Source organism: Dendrobium catenatum, unplaced genomic scaffold (assembly GCF_001605985.2).
Source record: "Dendrobium catenatum unplaced genomic scaffold, ASM160598v2 fragScaff_scaffold_1593, whole genome shotgun sequence".
NCBI classification, from domain to species: domain Eukaryota; kingdom Viridiplantae; phylum Streptophyta; class Magnoliopsida; order Asparagales; family Orchidaceae; genus Dendrobium; species Dendrobium catenatum.
In genome coordinates, this window is record NW_021320055.1 from 1,151,876 (window position 1) to 1,173,751 (window position 21,876).

The 21,876-nt window shown below is 36.2% G+C and overlaps 1 protein-coding gene across 2 annotated transcripts in view; it reads left to right on the forward strand.

Annotated features, from left to right (window-relative positions):
• Positions 1 to 21,356, forward strand: part of LOC110104302 (triosephosphate isomerase, chloroplastic) — a 25,260-nt gene extending 3,904 nt beyond the window's left edge. The window contains exons 2-9 of one of the 2 annotated variants that reach the window (XM_020833344.2): positions 1,720 to 1,746; positions 4,562 to 4,631; positions 18,064 to 18,187; positions 18,862 to 18,946; positions 19,061 to 19,193; positions 19,438 to 19,611; positions 20,582 to 20,664; positions 21,146 to 21,356. In XM_020833344.2, coding sequence (XP_020689003.1) covers positions 1,720 to 1,746; positions 4,562 to 4,631; positions 18,064 to 18,187; positions 18,862 to 18,946; positions 19,061 to 19,193; positions 19,438 to 19,611; positions 20,582 to 20,664; positions 21,146 to 21,202 — 753 coding nt within the window. In that variant the 3' untranslated portion in view covers positions 21,203 to 21,356. The remainder of the gene's footprint in view (positions 1 to 1,719; positions 1,747 to 4,561; positions 4,632 to 18,063; positions 18,188 to 18,861; positions 18,947 to 19,060; positions 19,194 to 19,437; positions 19,612 to 20,581; positions 20,665 to 21,145) is intronic. The other variant, XM_028700786.1, reaches the window with a different exon arrangement.
• The last annotated feature ends 520 nt before the right edge of the window (positions 21,357 to 21,876 follow it).

The following is a 21,876-nucleotide window of genomic DNA, read 5'->3' on the forward strand; positions in this document are numbered from 1 at the left end:
CCTTCCCTCTTCCTTCTTGAGTTTCCTAATTTGGGGTGAATGACATTTGGACTTAATTTGAAATTCAAATTATCTAAATTTGAAATTCAAAATTTATTTCCTAATTTAGTTCGCCTATTTTAGGAAAGTACTTAATTTAAATCAATTTGAATTTTAAATTCAAATTGGATTTATTTCATCACTTTCCTAACTCATTAAACCAAATTAAGAAGCCTTAAATACTCTCATTAAATGCTCCCCTATTACCTCTTTCCGCCGGCCCCTATAAGGGATTATTTTGATTTATTTCCAAATCTGAGAATTCTTATTTGGCTGAAAACCCCACGTCCCCACCTCATTTAATTCCTTCCCAACTCATATTTTCCCCGGTGGAATTAAATCCCTATTTTCCACCTATGGAATTAAAGCACAAATTAATTCCCTATCCCTCCACGTGAAATCTGGAATTAGAATTATTTTCTTAAGTTAATTATTTCTTTTTGGAAATATTTCAAACTCGCTAAATCTCCTCATAACCGAAATTTTCCCAAGCTCTAATTTATTTCCTAAAACCATAATTGGAATTTCGAAATAAAATTCCCCACGTCCTTCTCAATCCCGCCAGCCCCCTCTCCCTCCCACCCGTCTCCCTCCTCTTTCTCTCATAGCTCCTCTCTTTCCCCAATCCACTATTGATTTTGAGCCCACACCGCTGACCCCTCATAGTGCCCTTCCTTTGCTTATTACCTGCTGAAATTCCTCTCAGATTTTGCGAGAAAAATCTGAAATATTTCAGATTTCCTGAAAGGAATTGTTTCAGATTTTTGGGACGATTTGCTCTTCAAGGCCCTTACGATTCAATCCTCCTTTCCTGTTCTACATCATAGGGTGAATAGCTCTATGATTTCACTAGATTGTTGGAAAGTGGATGACTTGAATAAATAATTAAATATACCATTGCTCACCCTCTGACTCCTTATTACAATAATAAAAAAAATTACAAGAAAGGCTACATTTAAGTAATAAAAGTAAACTTATATAGCAAAGTTTAGCGAGTGTTTGTTATCAAAGAGAAATTAATTTTCTTGCATGCTGATTTTTAAAAAGAAGTTGAATTTCCTGTATGCTTCACTAAGATTTACTGAGCTCTAGTAAATAATTTTGATGCTTGGACGACTTTTCCTAGTTGGTACTAGGGCTGAGTACTCTTTGGCCGAGTAGCTCTGTGACCTTGGGCAAATTCACTTAGCAACTTGAAGTGATTAAACTTGGAAACTTGTGTGGTTTTGCTTAGCCCTTGGGCTGCGTTTGCTCAAATAAATTGCTTTGGATAACTTGAACTCGGCCTACTGAGGTGGGTATGGATCAGCTTTATGTAGAACCTGGTCTAGGTGATATTTGGATGTACATTATGAATCCAGCACCATTCATTCCTCAAGACTGCGGTCTGGTTTTCTCAACTAAGGTCGTTTTTTTTTTCAATTTGTACTCCTGATTATGCATGCCCTAGAGCTGTTGACCAAACTCAACTTTTTTTGTTTGCAATATATTACTTCTACCTATCATACGCTAACTGGAATTCCCAATACTGTACTATTTCGAAAAAGATATTTATTTGCTGAATGCAATCAGCCTGATAGTTAAACTGCAAGAACTTGCATATAGTTCTAAATACTGTAAATGAATTATCTTCTGCACATTTCCCATGTTTTGTTTCTGATGCCTTTTTTTTTAATGCAGTTTTTCGTTGGTGGCAATTGGAAATGTGTAAGTATAACCCACTTATTATCGTGTCATTTCTTCCATCGTGTAGAGTGGTTCTCCTTGCTTAGTATTATGGTATCACTGGCTATTGAATCTGGCTAAATTCTACAACGACGTATGATAGGATGTTTGATTTCTATGAAGAAATTTAGTAATCTCTGATAGTGAGTTCATGCTTTCCTAAGTAATCATTTCGTCATTAATTTAATTTGCCAATCATATTATTAAGGGACATTTGGCAGAAGACAGCAGGCAGTTTATATGAGTGCTAATTGAGTTCCGAAATTTTTCTTAAACCTATAATGCATAAGAATGCATTTAATTTGAGTGTTGAAGGCTTCTTTGGTTTCCAAAGGCTCCATGATTTGGTTAGTGATACGCCTTGGAAGCAAAAACAACACAATAAACAAGTGGAAGTGCAGGAAGACAAAGATAGGGGTTGATTTTTTATTAACACTTAAACAATAATGAAAGATACAAGTGATATACTATTGGAAAGGCATATCGGATCTCCAATCAACCTAGAGACCGCTAGGAAGCCCTCAAAGAAAAGAACTACATCAAAACCAAAACTTAGTCATAGCATGCCCCTAAAACCCTAGACAACTCCCCTTTAAATGGCTTTAGAACACAATAATATAAATAGAATATTTCTAAACAATTTAAATATAATTTAGAAAACCTTCATAAATAATTAAACATAATTTATGAAACCTTCATAAACAAATAAACATGATTTAGGAAACCTTTCCAAACAAATTAAACATGATTTAGGAAACTTTTCTAAACAAATTAAACATAATTTAGAAAACCTTCTTAAATAATTAAACATAATTTGAAAAATATTTCTAAAACAATTAAACATGATTTAGGAAATATTCCTAACAATTAAACATGATTTATGAAATATTCCTAAACAATTAAACATGATTTAGAAAACCTTCCTAAATAAATTAAACATAGTTTAAGAAACATTCCTAAACAATTAAACATGATTTAAAAAACATTCATAAATAATTAAATAGCTTCTCATTTATTCCTCCTCCTCACATAATAAATAATAGCTTTTTTGGGTCCCACAAGGTAGCTCGCCCCTCGACATATCAATATTCTCCTCCCAAAGAGCCACATTGTCCTCAAGGTGAAACGAAGGAAACTACTGTTGAAGAATATTTTTCCAGTTGCAAAAGTGAATGGGCTAGTGGTTGTAATCTTGGAATGCTTTTCTTTGTTGGATTCATGTGAAACATCTGTAGCATGTTTGCTGATTAAAATTCTATCAACAGTTTGCTTATGTGAAACAATACAAATATTTTATTTCCATTTCTCTTTTATGAAGGATCTCTCAAAACTCGTGTCATCATATAGTTAATGAGTTGGTTTTGATTTCTGAATTAACAAAGTCTCCAATGGTAGGAGAATGTTCAATTATTTTAGAAGAAAAATCATTTCCCTTAAACCCCTTAATAGATTGGATAACTTTTTTTTGTTCTGCACTCAGCTTATCCACCAAGACTTTATGTGAACTTGAAGAATAAAAAAAATCAATTGGTACAAAATTTTTAGTTTTCTCTGAAGTCTCTTCAATATCTTGGCTTATGAAATCTTGATGCTTACAATTTTCTATGCCATTTTTATTTTCTTTTGGGAGATTTGCAGGTGAATCAAGTTTCGCTATTGCAATTTTACCGTCAACATTCAAGGATACTTCAGTTGAATCTTTCTCTACACCAAGACCAATAGTCTTTATCATTTCATCCCCATTAATCTTGCTTGGTGCAACTCTTTGTTCTTCTATCAGCATATCATTTTCGTATTTCCCTTTGTTCCCGACAGAGCCGTCTTAGCTTGATTCTTTAATATATGTTTCATCATCTCCTCAAGATTTCCAAATCTTCCTTACATCACCGAAAAACGCTCTTTCAACGATCCCACATCCGTTTGCAGCTGCCCCACTTCCCTCTCCAACTTTTCTTCCAACACCTCAACTCTTTGTCAGGCTATCAGTCCAAAGAAATTGTTCTTATACCAATTTTATATGCCTTGGAAGCAAAAACAACACATTAAATAAGTAGAAGTGCAGGAAAACAAAGTTAGGGGCTGATTTTTTATTTAATTCTTCAACAATAATGAAAGATACAAGTGATTTACTATTTGAGAGGTAGTTGGCTCACCCAATCAACCTAAACTCTTCTAGGAAACCCTCAAAGAAAAGAACTATAATAAAACAAAAGCTCAGTCATAGCACGCCCCTAAAGTCCTAGACAACTCCCCCTTAAATAGCCCAGAACACAATAACATAAATAAAAACTTCCCAAACAATTTAAATATAATTTAGAAAATCTTCCTAAATAATTAACCATGATTTAAGAAACCATCCTAAACAAATTAACATGATTTAAGAAACCTTTCTAAACAAAGTAAACATAATTTAGGAAACATTCCTAAATAATTAAATAGCTTCTCCTTGATTCCTCCTCCTCACATAATGAATAATAGCTTGTGGGCTCCCTTGACGTATCAGTTAGTTATAACTTCAAATGTGTATCTGTAATCAATTGCAAGCTATAAGAAGACTAAATAGCATACTATACTCAAGCAAATTGCAGATCCAAGCATTTGTGTGTGCTTGGCCACTTTTATTGAAGGATTTGGAAATCTCAATTGTCAATATCCTCGTTTATTTCTATATATATTACTTTAACACTTTGGTTTTTTGCTTCTAGCTTAAGTGAAATTTCAGAATTATGCATAATTATTACTGGAACTGCCATTATTGTATTTTTTAACAGTAACTTCTTTTGATTATTTTCTTCAGAATGGGACTAAAGATTCTATTAGTAAGTTGGTTGCTGACTTGAACAGTGCTACACTTGAAAATGATGTGGGTAAGAGGAGAACTTTCTCCTTGTTACTGTTTCGACTGGCATAATATTTAATTATTGTAGTTATGGATATTTTGTCTGCAAATAAACAAATTTGATTTAATAGAAACTACTTATATTATGAAAAAGGCACCTCAACTCAGGATTGCAGAGCTAGAGCATAATTGCTATCTCGAGAATTTTGGTGAAATTTATGGAAACCACTTGCTTCAGGTTGTTGATATGTACTTTTACCAACTCTCTTTCAACTCTAATTTCATCCAAAATTCCCATGAAAAATAGCATCAATGGTTCTCTTGCCATCAAGTTTTTTTCATATAGATCAGGGATATCTTGGTCAGAAAATATGAGACTTAATGAAGTGTTTTTGGAAGAATGTAATTTTTGATGCATTAAACCCCGATGGAGTTGCCCTGATTTCTCGTGCATGAAATTTAAAATTTTGCACTCCATGAAAAATAAATATTGTATTCAAGAAAAAAAAATTTTTTGAGAGACAGGTTCTGCATTTAATGACTAAATCTAGCAATGCAAACAATGTATCTGGATATTTCTTTCTTCCTGACAATATTTAACCTTTATCATTGTTGCGTCCAGGAGTATTCGCGGCGGTAGAGAAATATAAAGTTTATCGTCTTAGCGTTGTACGAAAATCTGACACGCAATCAGATAAGGAGAGAGGGTCTAGCATTTATGAGACACCAAGATTTTCCCAATCAATATAATTTTGAGATGACATATAAATCATCAACTTATACTGATTATCATCTCCCTCGCCAACTTGCTCATTGTCAATGTTCACTTAATTACCATAGGTAGAGTGAAACTCATCCAAATCTGAACTTTTAGAGTTTCCGTATATTATTTCATATGGTCTCGCTTTTGTCCTTCTTATGGCCACTGATTTCTTAAGTCCAATAATTCCAATTGATGGTGAATGCTAAAGGCCAGGAATTCCAATTTTTGTTGAGTGCTATAGTCTGGGAATTTCAATTGCGGCCAATGTCTACATTTATATGATATGTTTAGTACTAGAGAAGGAAAATAATGAGTAATATAGATTTTGCCAGGAGAAGAGCTAATAGATTTACAAATTTTGATCAAGTTAGATTTATGAATAGTGAAGATAGTAGAATCTTAGTTAAATATGAAAATATCAAAAGAAGATCAATATTAAATTGACAAATTATTAAATGGGAAATTTAAAGAAAATAATTATTTCGAAAGAGTACGACAACTAATATAGTGATGTGTTTAATATATTGATAAAAAAGGAAGTCAACTTAGTTGTTGAAAAATGCATAAAAGGTAAGGCTTTTAGTTCAGATGAGATATGTATTGATGTTTGGAGAGTAATATGGATTATTGTACTGATTTGGTTAGTAGATCATTTCAATAGAATTTTGAAGAATAAAAAGATTCCAAAGATTTGGAGAAGCAATATTTTGGTATCAATATTTTAGAACTAAGGTAATGCTCAAAATAATGCTAAATATAGGGGAATCAGACGTATGAGTCAAACAATGAAGCTATAAGAGTAACGGAAAAGGCCTAGAAAAATTATTTCATATTTAGAAAACTAATTTGACTTCATGCCAAGAAGATTTGCTATAGAAGTCATTTTTGTGTTAAGAGGATTGATGGAGAAGCATAGAGAACAAAAAAATTGTTTTCTCATAATTTTTATTGATTTTAAGAAGCAAGATCAACCATGAGAATTGATTTGGTGTGCTTTACAGAAGAAAGGTGCATCAAAGATGTATTGGCATTATTAAAGATATGTATGATAGAAATCTCTGATCAACGATAGAACAAGATCAGTAAGACAACAAAGAAGATACAAGGTCCGTAGAAAATGCTTCTTTTATGCCTCGGGTATTAGCCAATAGACATTGACTAGTATTAAAAGCGATTGTGGAGTGACGTATGAGACTTCAATTATGATGGATTTATATTAAGGATCTACATTGAGTTCATTTTATTTAAACTGGTTATAGAGATTTTTATAAATAGATATTCAAAGTGAGATATTTTAGTGTATATTTTTTACAGATAATATAGCTTTAATTAATGAGATATTTACTAGAGTAAGTAACAAAATCAGAACAATGGAGGAAATGCTTTGAAGATAAAGTCTCTAGAATCGGTAGAATAAAGATTTATAAATAGATATTCATTAATTTTGTGGGTATAATATAAAAAGTTATCTTTTATATTATTAGGAGACAACGTGATTCTTATATCTGATAGGTTTAAGTTTGTTGGATCAAGATCTTTTATACAAAATAATGATGATATAGATAAAAATATGCATTCTAGAGAAAATGATCTAAATTGTTCTCCGAATATTTGTAAGAGGTCATTTTAGTCCAAGATTATATGAAATATCTAGTGTAGTTAGGGGTTTTAAAATGGGTTTTCGGGCCGGGTTCGTGTCCAACCCGAAACTGACTTGCCTTCAACTGATCTGACTCAGGCCTGAAATGATTAAAAAAAGGGGTCAAATTCAGATCGGATCCAACACCCCTAACCCGAGTCGACCCGACCCAACCTACTAACTTGTTTGAGGGAGAGAGGGTGACCGAGCGCATTGCTCAAGTGATCAAGCAAGTGAGCATAACTGGTTATCAAGCACATAGGTGGTCGAGTGGGCAAGTGGTTGAGCGGGCAAGCGATCTAGTTATCAAGTGGGAAAAGCAGTCGAGTGGGTAGGTGGACGAGCGGTCTAGCGGGCAAGCGGGTGAGCGAGCGCAAGTGGTCTAGCAGGTGAGTGAAAGCGGTGATAATCGGGCAAGCTCGAGCTACTTGAGCAACGAGCCGGTGAGTGGGACAAGCTCGAGTGACAAATGAGTTTAGGTTGATTTCCTGTTCCTTTCGAGTTGACCTTAATCCAACCCGAATTTGCAGTCGGGTCAGAATATGAAACCCGAACTTGAACCGTTATCCAAACAGGTTGACCCGGGCCCGAAATTTTTGGGTCAGGTTTTTGGGTCATGTCAAATATTGACACCCATATATGCAGTCTCTAAACTTCTTAAATAAGAGCTAAAATAATCATACATTAAAAACTAATGAATATTGAAGTTAAAGTTTCTAAATAACATTAAAAATGTGTATATTCTAGGAATATACATATTCGTTTTAAATTTTTTATAAAATCTAATTTTCTACTTACCTTATTTTCTCATGAACCACAACTAACTTCATATAGAATATGAGTGAATTGAGATCATGTTAGATTGTGGAGTGAGATAATTTTTTTATATTAAATAATTAATAGCTTTGAATCTTGATCATTGCTACAATTTTATATTTGCTCACAATTTTTTTGTAAGATGGAAAATTTTGGTGCCTACTTTATTATTTGGAACTCTTTCACATTAAAGATGGCAAATTTTTTGCATGAGTTATGAATTAAAAATCTATGAATTTTAATTTTTGTGTATTTTTAGTGTGCATCTCATTGTAGGTTACATTAATATAACTAGGGACATCAATTTGGGTTGACGGGTTGGGATTAGGTTTACTGACCTAAAGCTGACCTAAGCCAAATATGCTTGAACCAAACTAGTTTAACCCATTTATTATATGGATCATATAATTTTTTTGGATCTACATGACTCGTTTAACCCGAACACAACCCATCTAACTTGACAATAACCCATTTAATTTGAACTTGACCCATTTAACCCTAAATCGAATAGTATTCAGATCAATTTTGAGCTAATTTTGATTTTGCGGGTCAACCATAACATGGCTCAAAATTTTTTAAGGTTAAGATTTCAAACTCGAATTCGACCTGAAATACAATCCAGTCAATCCAAACCAATATTTTTTTGAGTCGGGTTCGCGTTAGATCATCTATTGATGCCCCTCAGTATAAACTAGAGCCTTAATTGACCTATAATGTATTGATATCTTAACTTTATGTTGCATCATCATTTCAACTAAGTTAGGGCATAAAATTGAGGTAAAAAAAGATATTATTTAAACAAAATAAGTAAATAACTGAGTTGTGGTTCTAAACAAACATAAGATAACTATTACTCTAAAGTATATTCCTACATTTGATGAAAGTCAAAACCTTGAGAAAATTTTCAGGCTTAATTGATAATTTGGAATACTTTGTTTAAGTTCATCAATTAATTGATTTCAAAAGTTTTGAATGTGTTAAAGTGAGCTAGGTTTAATCATTTTAGCAAAGTACTGCAAATGTTGCTAAACCCCATGGGCTAGTCTAACAGAAACTTAAATAATATTTGTCATTCAATAAATATATAGATAAATTGTGTGAACAATTTAAGCATTCGAAACAAGTTGAATATAATGTATAAGATTACTATGTTAGGTTTATGGGCTTTGTTGCTAAACATCATTTGCCTCAAAAAATTCTCACCCGACTCTTCTATTAGAGGCCAAGGTTCCGTTTAAATTTTTTAGAAGGTAGATTAGATTGCATATAAGATGCTACCTAGAGATTCACCCTCATTTTACGAGTATGAACTGATTTTAAGTTCCTCATAGACATAAGCCCTTATGATCATTACTCCTGATGAAGAGAGAATTTTTTAGTAAGGCTAATCAATATGGGCTAAATACTTAATATATCACGGGTTAAATGCTTAGCATATGGTACAACGATTTTGTTTTAAGATAGAAAATTCAACATCATTTGTTTAAAGTTTGTAGGGGGGGATAATTTCGAGCTTAATCAAATTCTATTATCTTGGGTTGTAATAGACCCCGGTTTATTTGGTTAGCGAAACTTGTTGACCCAAATCGATTGAATGCTCCTTGTTGATAAACATGATTTGCATTCTCCAAGGGGGACCTGGTAAAGAATGAGGTTAGTGTTTGTTTAAAGAGAATTTTAAATCGACCTTAGCTAACAGAGAGTTATATTCTCTATCAAGTGCATTCTATAATTCAACAATACAATGATTTGGAGCATTAGGGAACATCTAGGTTATGACTGTGATCATAATTTAATGGTGTGTTTTAGCGAAATTATTTGATCAAAAGACTCAAATAATAATTGTTGTTGAGTGATGCCCATTTGAGGACACATGCCATGTATGGGTGTAAAAAATGACCCAACCCACCAACCTGACCCAACGAATTCATGTTCGGGTGACCTGTTTTATAAACGAGTTAGGTTCGGGTTGGATTTTTTCAACATAATAAACAACTTGGGTATGTGTTGACTCGTGAACACATTTTTGACCCAAAAAAGATCTGTTTCTTTTTTCCACTATTATTTTTTTTCTTGTGGGTATAATCTTCTTATTTTTTATAATAGGCGCAATTTTTTCCTACCAGCACTAAGGCACGCACGAGTTGTTTTTTATTTTATTTTTTTTAAACACGCACGAGTTGTTAATTAAATAGATAAGACAATCTCAATTAGTTACTACATAAATCCCCCAAGTCCTCTCAACAAGAGAATTCCTATAAAAAAAAGACAATTTTGACGGGTGTCTAAACTGGATAAAAAAAAATGTGACTTGATTCTCAGAGTTTGATCGTTCTCCGGTAAGCCCGCTCGCGAATTGTCTTCGTCATACTACAAGAATGCTTAGAGGCCTACCTGCCTCGCCGCAAGTGTTGCACCGGGTTCCCTCCCACTATGTTACGATAGCTTGTAGGGTGGTCCCCCGGTGCGCCGCAAGCGCCGAAAGTGGAATTTGAGCTTTTTAAGTGTGAGAGCATTATACCCGAGTGACTAGCGAAATGGCGACGACGATGAAAGTGTACTTCTTCCCTCTCTTTGTTTTTGAATTTTTCTCTCTTTTCTCCTTTTTTTTTTGTTTTCCCTTCTTTTTTTGTAATTTTTGAATGATATTAGTAGTAAACAATATTAATATTAATATTAATAGTGATATTTATATTAATGTTAGTAATTAATAATAGTAGTTGAGGGGGCTGATTTGGTAGGCTGTGGAGTGAATGGGTTTGAGTTGTAGTGGGTTGCTTGTGAGTGGGCTATTTGGAGAATAGTGGGCTTTTGAAGTGGGCTGGCTTGGATGTAAAGGAGTTGGTGGGCTATTTGGGTGTGAGATGAAGCATCAAATATGAGTTTAAAAGTTTTTGTGGTTTGAGAGAGTAGATGAGTGGTTTGATGAAGAGAGAGAGAGAGAGAGAGAGAGAGAGTGGGGGGAGAAGCAACTTCTTGTAGGAGGTTGGATATTCAGCCGAATAAGACGAGATAGGGGGTTTGGGTGATTCACTGCAGAGGTGGTCGGGTTGAGGTCGTCCGACTGAGTGTGGCTTCGGCTTGTTTGTTTATGGGCTGCGTGCGATTCAGATGGTAAAGAAAGGAGGGATATTGATTGAGGGTCGATTGAGCAGGTAGCTTGGGTCCGATGCTAAGGTCGGAGACCTGGGGTTGGAGTGATCCTCGATTTGTTGGTTGAGTTTAGCGTGGGATCGACATAGGTTGAAGGCTCAATTAAGCATGATTTTAATTGAATTAATTTATAATCATTTTTGGGCATTGATGATGCTCCAAACGTAACAATGAAGCCCGTTTTGTGATCGGGCGTCGTTTAGGCAACATTGCGCAGCAATTTCGGGTGTAAGTCGTCCGTTTTGACCAATCTCATATGATTTCACTGCGAGGGATTTCCTCTTAGGCGAATTCAACGCTCTGATCGCAATGATGAAAAGTTTTAGTCATTAATTATTTTCTTGCTATCTTTCATGCATATTCTATTTAATTGCTTACCTAACAAACAGAAAATATATTATCTATATTACTTCTTTTTAAACTTAAAAATACGTCTTATATTTTAACTATTCATACTAATTACCACGGATGCTGCCATAAAAAATACCATCATTCACAATTTATATATGATCGATTAATCTCTTAATACATGAATTTCTTTGTGGTTTCTTTTGTTTGGATGTCTTGCCCTTAGGAGAAAAAGGAGTTTTTATGCCATGTTTTTGTCGGGAATATTATATTTCTCAAAGTTAGGCGGCTGCTGAGCACTATCTTAGTCAAATAGCATATTGATGGAACTGGCCTTGAGGTTTATATATATATATATATAGCTTTAGAATTTGTCCATTTTAACGCTTGCTCGTAGAATTGGTTCTTAGTTTTGTTTTTCAGTGGTTTTGATAATTTCGACAATTTAGTCATCTAATTTTGATTTTATCGTGTTATCTACAAATTTTAAAACTTAAGTTTTCGGATGATTTTAGACAAATATTTTTATGAAAAAAAAAAAAGTTATGTGCATGTATAAGATAATTTTTATTTATCATTATATTTTTACATACCATTTAATTTAATTCTATAGTGTTTAGATTAGTAAAATATCAGGTGGTGTTTTATCTTTTGAATTTATAATGTATAGTTAAAAATAATAATTATTTACATCACTAAACTTAATCTATTTTTCTTTTAAAAAAAGTAAAGTTTTTATTCACCTTTTCTATTTTGTCCATTCATTCCCATAATGAAGTTGGACCATCCAAAAATTGGTCTTGACCACATTTGATTCACCAAATAAGAAAGAAAGTGCCAAAAATATGTGCATTTGATCTGCTAGGTGCATTTTTCTAATTTGTATGATGTTTGTGCACACTCATGATTGAATTTTTGTTAAATATGATATATTCTGGATTTCTTTTCACAGAAAGATTGATCGCTACTAAGAGTTTCTGTTTGTCTGTTTTTTCTTTTAAGATTTCAGATTTTTGTGACTGTTGTATTATTGATTGAAACAAAAGAAATGTGTTTGCTGTTTTCTCAGTGAAGTTTGGCTTATTTTTAGAGTCGGTAGCCTGCGGATTATGTTTTTGTGTTTTTATTGTGTAACTATCCAAGTTTCATTAATAAGCCCTATACTTTTAACTGCTCTATTTCATAGACTCCCAACAATTTCATTTTCTTGTGGGGATATGCTGGTGGGGAGGGTTGGAAACTTTCTAATTCCTTTCTAAAATTTTTTGTTATATATCTAGGTGGTGCCAGTCCAGTGCACTCCAAATGTTTAATAGCTTGTTAATATGAATATTGAAGAATTTAATGGGTCTTTATGGTTTTTTCGTTATGTCATTATCCCATCAGCTAGCACAGGTAATACTCACAATTCTGAAAATTGGAAAATTGTTGATGTTCTTGCTTGTGTAGCAAGTCTAAGAAGTTTTTCCATCGCCATAGTCTATATACTCAAACGTACAGTACAAATTTTGAGAGCCAATTTGAGATTTGGTGGGAACCATCAACGCTACCACATAATATAAAAAAGAAACAAACTAAATCTACTACAATTGTCAATAAATTAGTGTTAACACATTTTCAAAAGTAAATTTTAATATATATATAAATGTTCCTTTAGTCAACTTCATTCTGGTTTGCAAGTGAGCATGTGCTGAAAAGATCTTTACAAAAGGGATTGAGAGAGTATGCTATGGAAAACTAGGGGAATTGTCTCAAAGTGGCCATCATAAGCTAATTTTAGTAAATCCAAAAAAATATAAGGTTTGGATTGGGTAGCTTCCTTTCCTTTATTGTGAAATATTATTAATTAATAGCACCACTCACTGGTAGCCTACATGGCACATGGTCTAGAAGCTTTCCGTTATAACAACCTTCCACTAACTCACGTGAACAGTACGACAGTCTAATACCGTCTCAGCTTACTTTATATATACCACATATTGTATTCTACAGAACATGAATACAATGACAACTTCTACCATTCTCTTTGGTTATCCTTCTTCTTCTATGTATTTCATTTCTCTAACCCTGCAGGTTTCAAATGTTATCATGGTATCAGAGCTATAGCTCTGCAGCACAACAATTCAATCCATGGCCGATCAAGCTTCTGCTTCGTCTCTGCCGTAGATCTCCAACACTTCAGCAATCACCACTGAAGTTACAATCCCCCCTTCTCTCAAATTTTTGATCTCGAATCTCAAACACATCGTTCCTACAGCCTTAACCAGTGAAAATTACTCCATCTGGTGTATCCAAATACTTCAGCATTTCTTCGCAAATGGCTTTGAGGGTCATCTAACGGGAACTACACCCTGTCTACAGATCTCTGATCCTACCCAACCCACTGAAGCCTATCGTATCTGGATTCTTGTTGATCGGAATCTGATATCAGCCTTATTTTCTACCATTTATCCTGCCGTTCTATCGTATGTCCTGAACCTTTCTATCGCTAATGCAGTTTGGCAAACTCTTGAACAGAGATTACAACCCACAAACCGCTCTTGCGTGATTCAGCTCAAAAATGAGCTTCATCACATCCAAATGGGAGATTCGACCATGATGCAATACCTGATTCAAATCAAAACACTAGTTGACAATATCGCCGGCTCAGGATCTTATGTAGATACTGAAGATATAATATTATATATCCTCAACGGGCTACCCTCTGCATACAATCCTTTCAAGAGTGCTATTCGAACTGCTTTGCAACCAATCAGTCTTGAGGTCCTGTATTCCTTACTCTGTAGCGAGGAGATCAACCTTCGCAATGAACAAAGGCGTGAAATGGCTACCAATCCAGAGCACACCGCTCTATACTCCAACAGGACCAATACCAACAGAGGGCGGTCAACAAACTACTCCCAAAGTAGCTCCCAGCGAAACCGAGGACAAGGAACACGGCAAACCGCTTCCAGCAACATTCCACAATCGCCTCAGTCCTCCTCCTATACACGCCCTACCTGTCAGATTTGCGGGAAATCTGGTCACATAGCTCTAAATTGCTGGCACAGGTGCAATCTCCAGTATGCACCGACAACTCAACCCAACAACCGTGCTCTCTACACTCATCAGAACCCCTCAGCCACATCCGACTGGATTCTAGAGCCTCCACACACCTAACGTCCGATGTCTCTCAACTGCAAGAGCCAGCTCTTTATACAGGGAACGATTCCATCTCCATTGCAATTGGAAACATGCTACCCATCCACCACACTGGTCAAGGATTGCTTCCTCTTCCCGACACCAACCGTAAGCTCTATCTCCACAATCTTCTTCATGTCCCCACGTTATCGCATAACCTTCTTTCAATTTTCAAAATCACCGCTGATAATAATGTTTCTATCTCATTTGACTCCCATGACTTCGTCATTAAGGATCTTCTGGACAATCACATTCTGCTTCGTGGTCGCAACCATGACGGCATCTATCCTCTCCGCATCCCTTCACAAGCACCTCAAGCTCTACGTGCCACTACCAACTCGACGTCTCTCTGGCATGGACGACTTGGGCATCCTCACCTCCCGCTACTTTTGGTTTTAGCTAAATCTATTCCAACGTTATGTACTTCCTCGTCTTCTCCTTTCGTCTGTGTCTCGTGTAACGTGGCTAAAATCCACAAGTTATCATTTAGCTCTAGTTTAAGCTCCTCCTCTCAACCTTTTCAGCTTGTTCATTCCGATGTATGGGGTCCAGCCCCTTTGCCTTCTATGAATGGATATCGCTATTATGTCGTTTTTATAGATGATTTTTCCCGTTTCAATTGGCTCTACTTACTACATTCTAAGCAAGAAGTCTTCTCTAAATTTCAGCATTTTCACTCTCGTCCTTCTCAATCAAGGCATCACTCACCAACTCAGTTGTCCCAACACTCCCGAGCAGAACGGCCTAGCCGAACGCAAACACCGTCACCTCATTGAGCTCACCCGCACCTTACTTCACGCCTCAGCTCTACCTCACACATTATGGGCCGAAGCTCTATCTACAGCCAATTACCTCATTAACTGTCTCCCCTCCAAAGCCACTCACCCGATATCACCTTACCAACTACTTCATAACAAACCTCCCTCATACCTACACCTATGAACGTTCGGTTGCCTCTGTTTCCCTTGGCTCTGACCTCAGGCTCCCAACAAACTCTCTCCAAGATCCCAAGAATGTCTGTTCTTAGGCTATTCTCCCTCTCACAAAGGTTATCGATGCTATCATCCTCCAACACGTAAAATCTACATCTCTCGGCATGTAGTATTTTATGAAAATGTCTTTCCTTACAAGACAGCTCCTCCAATTTCATCCACCCCATCATCGTCTCAGTCCCTGTGTCCCCTCCTCATTCCAACTTCTACACTCTCCACATCTTCTCCTGTTTCTACTACTACTCCCATTCAGTCCACACCCTTCACGGGTGACACTACTCAACCTCCTCTTTCTCCACCACCCCACACCACTGCACCACATACTAATTTACCTCACTCTGTCGACCTGCCTCCTCCACAATCCACTATATCTCACCATCCTATGCTCACTCGTTCTAAAACAGGCCACTCTAAACCCAAACTGGTCTTTGATCTTCTAGCTACCACCGGCTCTTGCTCTACTCCCTCCACCTATAAACAAGCAATCCAACACCGGCAGTGGAGGGAAGCCATGTCCTCAGAATACGCAGCATTGCAGAAACAAGGTACCTGGTCCTTGGTACCTTCTCCTTCCAATAAACCTGTTTTGGGTTGTCGCTGGACGTTTAAAACCAAACTTCATCCCAATGGTCAAGTTGATCGCTACAAGGCACGGCTGGTCGCTCAAGACTACACACAAGAGAAAGGCATCAACTATACGGACACCTTTAGTCCGGTGGCCAAAATGCCCACTATTCGTATCTTGCTCACAGTCGCCCTCCATAACAATTGGCCCATCTTGCAGCTCGATGTAGCCAATGCTTTTCTTCACGGAGACTTAAATGACGAAGTATACATGATGCAGCCTCCGGGGTTCATAGATCGTCAATACCCTGATCACGTCTGCCGGTTGCATAAATCTATTTACGGCCTGAAACAGTCTCCTCGGCAGTGGTTTAGCAAGCTCACAACTTTCCTGTTGTAATTCGGATTTAGCTTCAGCAAAGCAGATCCGTCGTTCCTTGTGTGTTCCAGAAATCACGTACAACTTTATTTTCTCATCTATGTAGATGACCTGCTACTACTCGGCAATGCTCCCTCCATGATCCAGAATTTACTCTCTGAATTACAACTTCATTTCTCCCTCAAACAACTCAGCATCATCTCCCTTTTCCTGGGAATACAAGTGGATAAAACACCGTCTGGCTATTTCCTGCACCAGCAGCATTATGCCAAGTATCTTCTCATCGCCGCAGGATTCGACAACAGCAAACCTGCACTCACTCCGAGCTCCCCCACGCCGAAATCGGTATCTACAGACGATCAACCATACTCTGATCCTCAACACTATCGGAGACTAGCTGGCTCGCTCCAGTATCTCACCATTACTCGTCCAGACATAGCATTCGTCACCAACTCAGTTTGCCAGAAGATGCATCACCCATCCAACCGAGACTACCTCTCTTTGAAATGGCTGCTCCGCTATGTTCAGGGCACAATGCACTACAGCTTACCAATTATCAAAGGCGATCTGCAACTGATCACCTATGTCGATGCCGATTGGGCGGCAGACTCCTCCGATAGAAAATCGGTTATCGGTTTTTGCACCTTCCTTGGGAAGACTCTAGTTTCATGGTGCGTCAAGAAACAAGCAACAGTTGCCAAATTGTCAACGGAAGCCGAATACTGCTCGCTAGCATCAACAGTGTTCGATGTTCTTTGGCTACGCCGCCTAGTGGCCGAGTTCCACCTCCCTCAACAGTCACCAACCACTATATTCTGTGACAATACGTCGGCTATCGCCCTCGCGAACAACACGGTATTCCATGCTCGCACGAAGCACATAGAGATTGACTATCATTTTATCAGTGAGCATATCACCCGCAAGGCTATCACGGTTGTTCACATTCCCACCTCTGCTCAAACTGCTGACATTCTCACCAAGTCCCTACCTCCGGCCAGATTTCAAGACTTGCGTGCCAAATTGACCATCAGGTCTCCAACAGGTCAATTTGAGGGGGGATAATAGCACCACTCACTGGTAGCCTACATGGCACATGGTCTAGAAGCTTTCCGTTATAACAACCTTCCACTACCTCACGTGGACAGTACGGCAATCTAATACCGTCTCAGCTTACTTTATATATACCACATATTGTATTCTACATAACATGAATACAATGACAGCTTCTACCATTCTCTCTGGTTATCCTTCTTCTTCTCTGTATTTCATTTCTCTAACCCTGCAGGTTTCAAATGTTATCATTAATATCATATATCTTAAAAGCTGCTGGAGGTTTTTAAAATTGGCTAAAATTACCATTTGCACTTATAATTTTACCTAAAACCCCAATTTTTTATTCGTAAAGTGCTTTTAAATATAATATGAAAAGAGATCCAATTACAGTTTCTTGTCTAATTTGAATCATGAATAGCTTACATGGGATTTAACTGAGTTTTTAATAAAAGTTATGGCTTATGAATTCTGACAATTCTTGCAAGAGATGTTTCTTCTGACAATTCATGAATAACTAAGTGCTAATTACACTTTTACGTATCAACATGTGTTTCTTGATGTTTATTCCTGCAGATGTTGTTGTAGCTCCCCCATTTATCTACATTGACCAAGTAAAGCGTTCATTGGTTGATCGAATAGAGATATCTGCTCAGAACTCTTGGATAGGAAAAGGTGGAGCCTTTACAGGAGAAATCAGGTAAAGTGTTTGTGCACTGTATGCATGGGAAAAGTGTCACTCTTGTAGATGCATATAAGCAACACCATCATTAACCTCATCGGAGGCTTGTTGAACATCTTGAGATTACTTTCAGACTGCCACTGCATTTACATTATTTTATGTAGTTCCACTCAGCTCAACTCTGGTTTTTTATTTTAAATATTTCCATTAGCTTGGATATCTGGGAAATATGTAGTTAATTATGGCCAAATCGATGAGTCTGTTAGACCGGTCCAATATCAGGGAAATATCAAGTTAATTATGACCAAATTGATGAGTCTGTTAGACCGGTCCAGCCAGTCCATACGGGACCGTCCTGGGCAATGACTCCAGTCTTGTGTTCATTATTGAATCTTAACTTTATATGATAAACTAAGGTGGTTGGGGAATAGCTCCACCCAGGAAATCTGATGTCAAACATTAACCTCCTTACCATTCTTCACCTTCCTAATTTATTTGGAAGCATAAATAAGCTGAAACTACTTAGTAATTTATTTGGTGTTTCGTCTTCCTCATATGATATGATTTTTTTGCCCGAGAAAGTGTTTCCAGTTAAAGAGCCCTTTGTTTTCTTGCAATTTGTCCCTTCTGCCTCCTGTATAGGTATCATTTACTTATTTGTTCCGTTTCCTTTTGCATTTTGCAATATCCAGTGCTGAACAATTGATTGACATTGGATGCAAGTGGGTTATTCATGGCCATTCTGAGCGTAGACATATTATAGGGGAAGATGACCAGGTAATGTTTTCACAAGCTTCCTCATCTATTTTGACCCAGTTATAAAAACATATCAAGATTCTATGATATGTGAATTATTCAGTAAATATTATTCTGAAACTTAGTGATCTTCAGTTTATAGGGAAGAAAGCTGCTTACGCCTTGAGCCAGAATCTTAAGGTTATTGCCTGTATAGGAGAGAAGTTAGATGAAAGAGAAGCAGGAAAAACTTTTGATGTTTGTTTTCAGCAGCTAAAGGGTTTTGCAGGTGAAATGCAGAAGTTCCATTTCTTTCTTTAAGCTTTGTTTGGGACGGCTTTCTTTATGCTTCTTAAAGTAGCTTTTTAGTACAAAAATTAAAATTTTTATGCTAAAGAGCTGTTTTAAGAAGCAGAAAAAAAGCCGTCCCAAACAAAGCCTTATCCCACTAATTTACATTGTTTGCTCTACATAATTTTATATGATCTATATACCTTTTTTAAACGAGACTATTATTTGCTTGGCTTTTTCAGATAATGTGTCCAGTTGGACAAATATTGTTATTGCCTATGAGCCTGTATGGGCTATTGGCACAGGCAAAGTTGCCACTCCAGAGCAAGCTCAGGAGGTACATGCTGCAGTTCGTGATTGGCTAAAGAAGAATGTCTCAGCTGAAGTTGCTTCTGAGACTCGAATAATATATGGAGGTAACCATAAGTTCCCTCATTACTTGTATATTTAACATCCAGTATCCACATGGATATTTTTCATTGGAAATACAAGTTGTATTACCTACTCACAAAACAAAATCCATCACCCACACCTTCACTCTCACAAACTCATGAAGGGGCATACACTGCATGCATATTTTTCCCTTAGTACATTCTACAATGGAAGTAATTGTAGGGAGGCTTGGCTAGTTTTTTGTAGAGCTTCTGATTTATTTATTGGAAAAGTCTATGGAATAGAAAAAAAAAGGAAAACTAATCTTGATCTTATGAAAATGAAAGGACGATCTTGTTAGTGCTTGTGAAATATTGGTGGTCGAAATTGAGCTCAATGTGCTAATGGTGAACCTTGATGAACCTAAAAGCTTAAGTTAATGGATAAGAACATCTATTAGCATATTAAGAACTCAGCTTTTGTTTTACTTTTAATATTGGGCTATATTCCACTCTTATGTGCACTTCAATACTCTCCTACTCACATGAAATTCATCTACGTTAACCAATAGGGGCTGTTTGGTAGCATGATTTAGGCTGGATTTCTATCCAAACGGCCTAAAACGCAAAACCAAATCTCACGGCAAACGAAATTCTTCGTAGACGAAAAATTCCAGAGTGGCAATAGCCTACGATGCTAAGTCCTTGCAAAATGATCATCTCTACTATTATTTATTAAGAGGGTGGAATACTTCGGTCCAAGTTGAGCCAAATATACCCTAAATGGTTGCACAAAACCCCAAAAAGTCAAGCCAATATGTGAAGACTCACCACTAAAATATTAACAATTCATGTGTTGTTTCACTTCAAATCTGGTAAAAGGCTCCTCTCTTATGCACGCTTACATGTCAGTATATTCTGTTGTTGATGCTACTATGCAGTCAAATATGGATTAATCCTCTGGTATTAGTTGTTATTATCAGAGCTTGATTCTAACAGCATCATATACTTTCAGGTTCTGTTAATGGCAGTAACTGCGCAGATCTTGCAAAGAAGGAAGATATTGATGGCTTTCTTGTTGGTGGTGCCTCCTTGAAGGTATATTCTGCTTGCCCTTGGTTGATTAGGACATGTGAACAAAGAAGGATAAAAAATACATCAACAAGATGAGTATGTAAACCTAATGTCTAAAAAATAGAAAAAAATATAAAAAATGAAATCAATAAGATGAGTAAATAAAGCTAATATCTAAAAAATAGAAAAAATAAGTAATGAAACGAATAAAAATTATTAAAAAAAAATGCATAAAATGTGATACTCCAAATAGTTGGAATATAACTAAGGTTTCATTTGAGACAGCTTTCTTATTACTTTTTAAAGCAGCTTTCTACTACAAAAGTAGAAAGCTGCTTTAAGAAACAATAAGAAAGTCATCCCAAACGAAGCCAAGCCACGGTGATGGCGATGGGATAAGCATTATGATCATGAGAAGTTAAGCGCAGTTGCTTGTTTATAAGGTAAGGTTCTTCAGATTAATTAGCACCAGTTGTATGATCATCTATGTCTTTGATGGTTGCAGGGCCCAGAATTTGCTGTCATTGTCAATTCAGCGACTGAGAAGAAAGTTGCTGCCTAACTTTTGTGTCAGTATTTGCTCCTATGTTGAATAAAGTCATGTTTGTTTAAATTTTATTTTCATAAAAGAGCTGAGCCTTTTTCCTATACTGTCATAAATCTGATTTGTGATTTTGTTAAACTTTTACTGATTAATAAACAAATTTTTATTCTCCTTTTGAGTTCAAAATATATATTTTTTTACAATTCTGTTTTTGGGAAGAGGCGAATGATCTGATGGAAGAGATGAGGAGCCTTATTTAGGAGAGATTATTCTGTGCGGACGAATCAGAGCGTGTCACGTCATCTCGGTATATAACGGTACACAGCTGTGGTACATAGCAAATGGGTGACGTGGCGCGATTTGATTCGCATCCAGGTGATCCGTTGTTCACACACAAATTGATTAATTGGTATAGTTTGGGTCTAATTTAGGCTTTGTTTTGGACAGTTTTTTTTATTATTTCTTAAAATATTTTTTTAATACAAAAATTAAAATTTACGTACTAAAAAATTGTTTGAAAAAGCAGTAAGAAAACTCCTCCAAACGAAGTCTTAAAGTTGATTAGATTTAATAATTTGATTTGAATTCGACTCATTTATTATATAGTTACTCAATTGCGAATGCCTAACCTTTTGCTTTATTGATCAATATTGTGAAAAAAAAGGATATGTTCTTCTAATCTATTTCTTAAA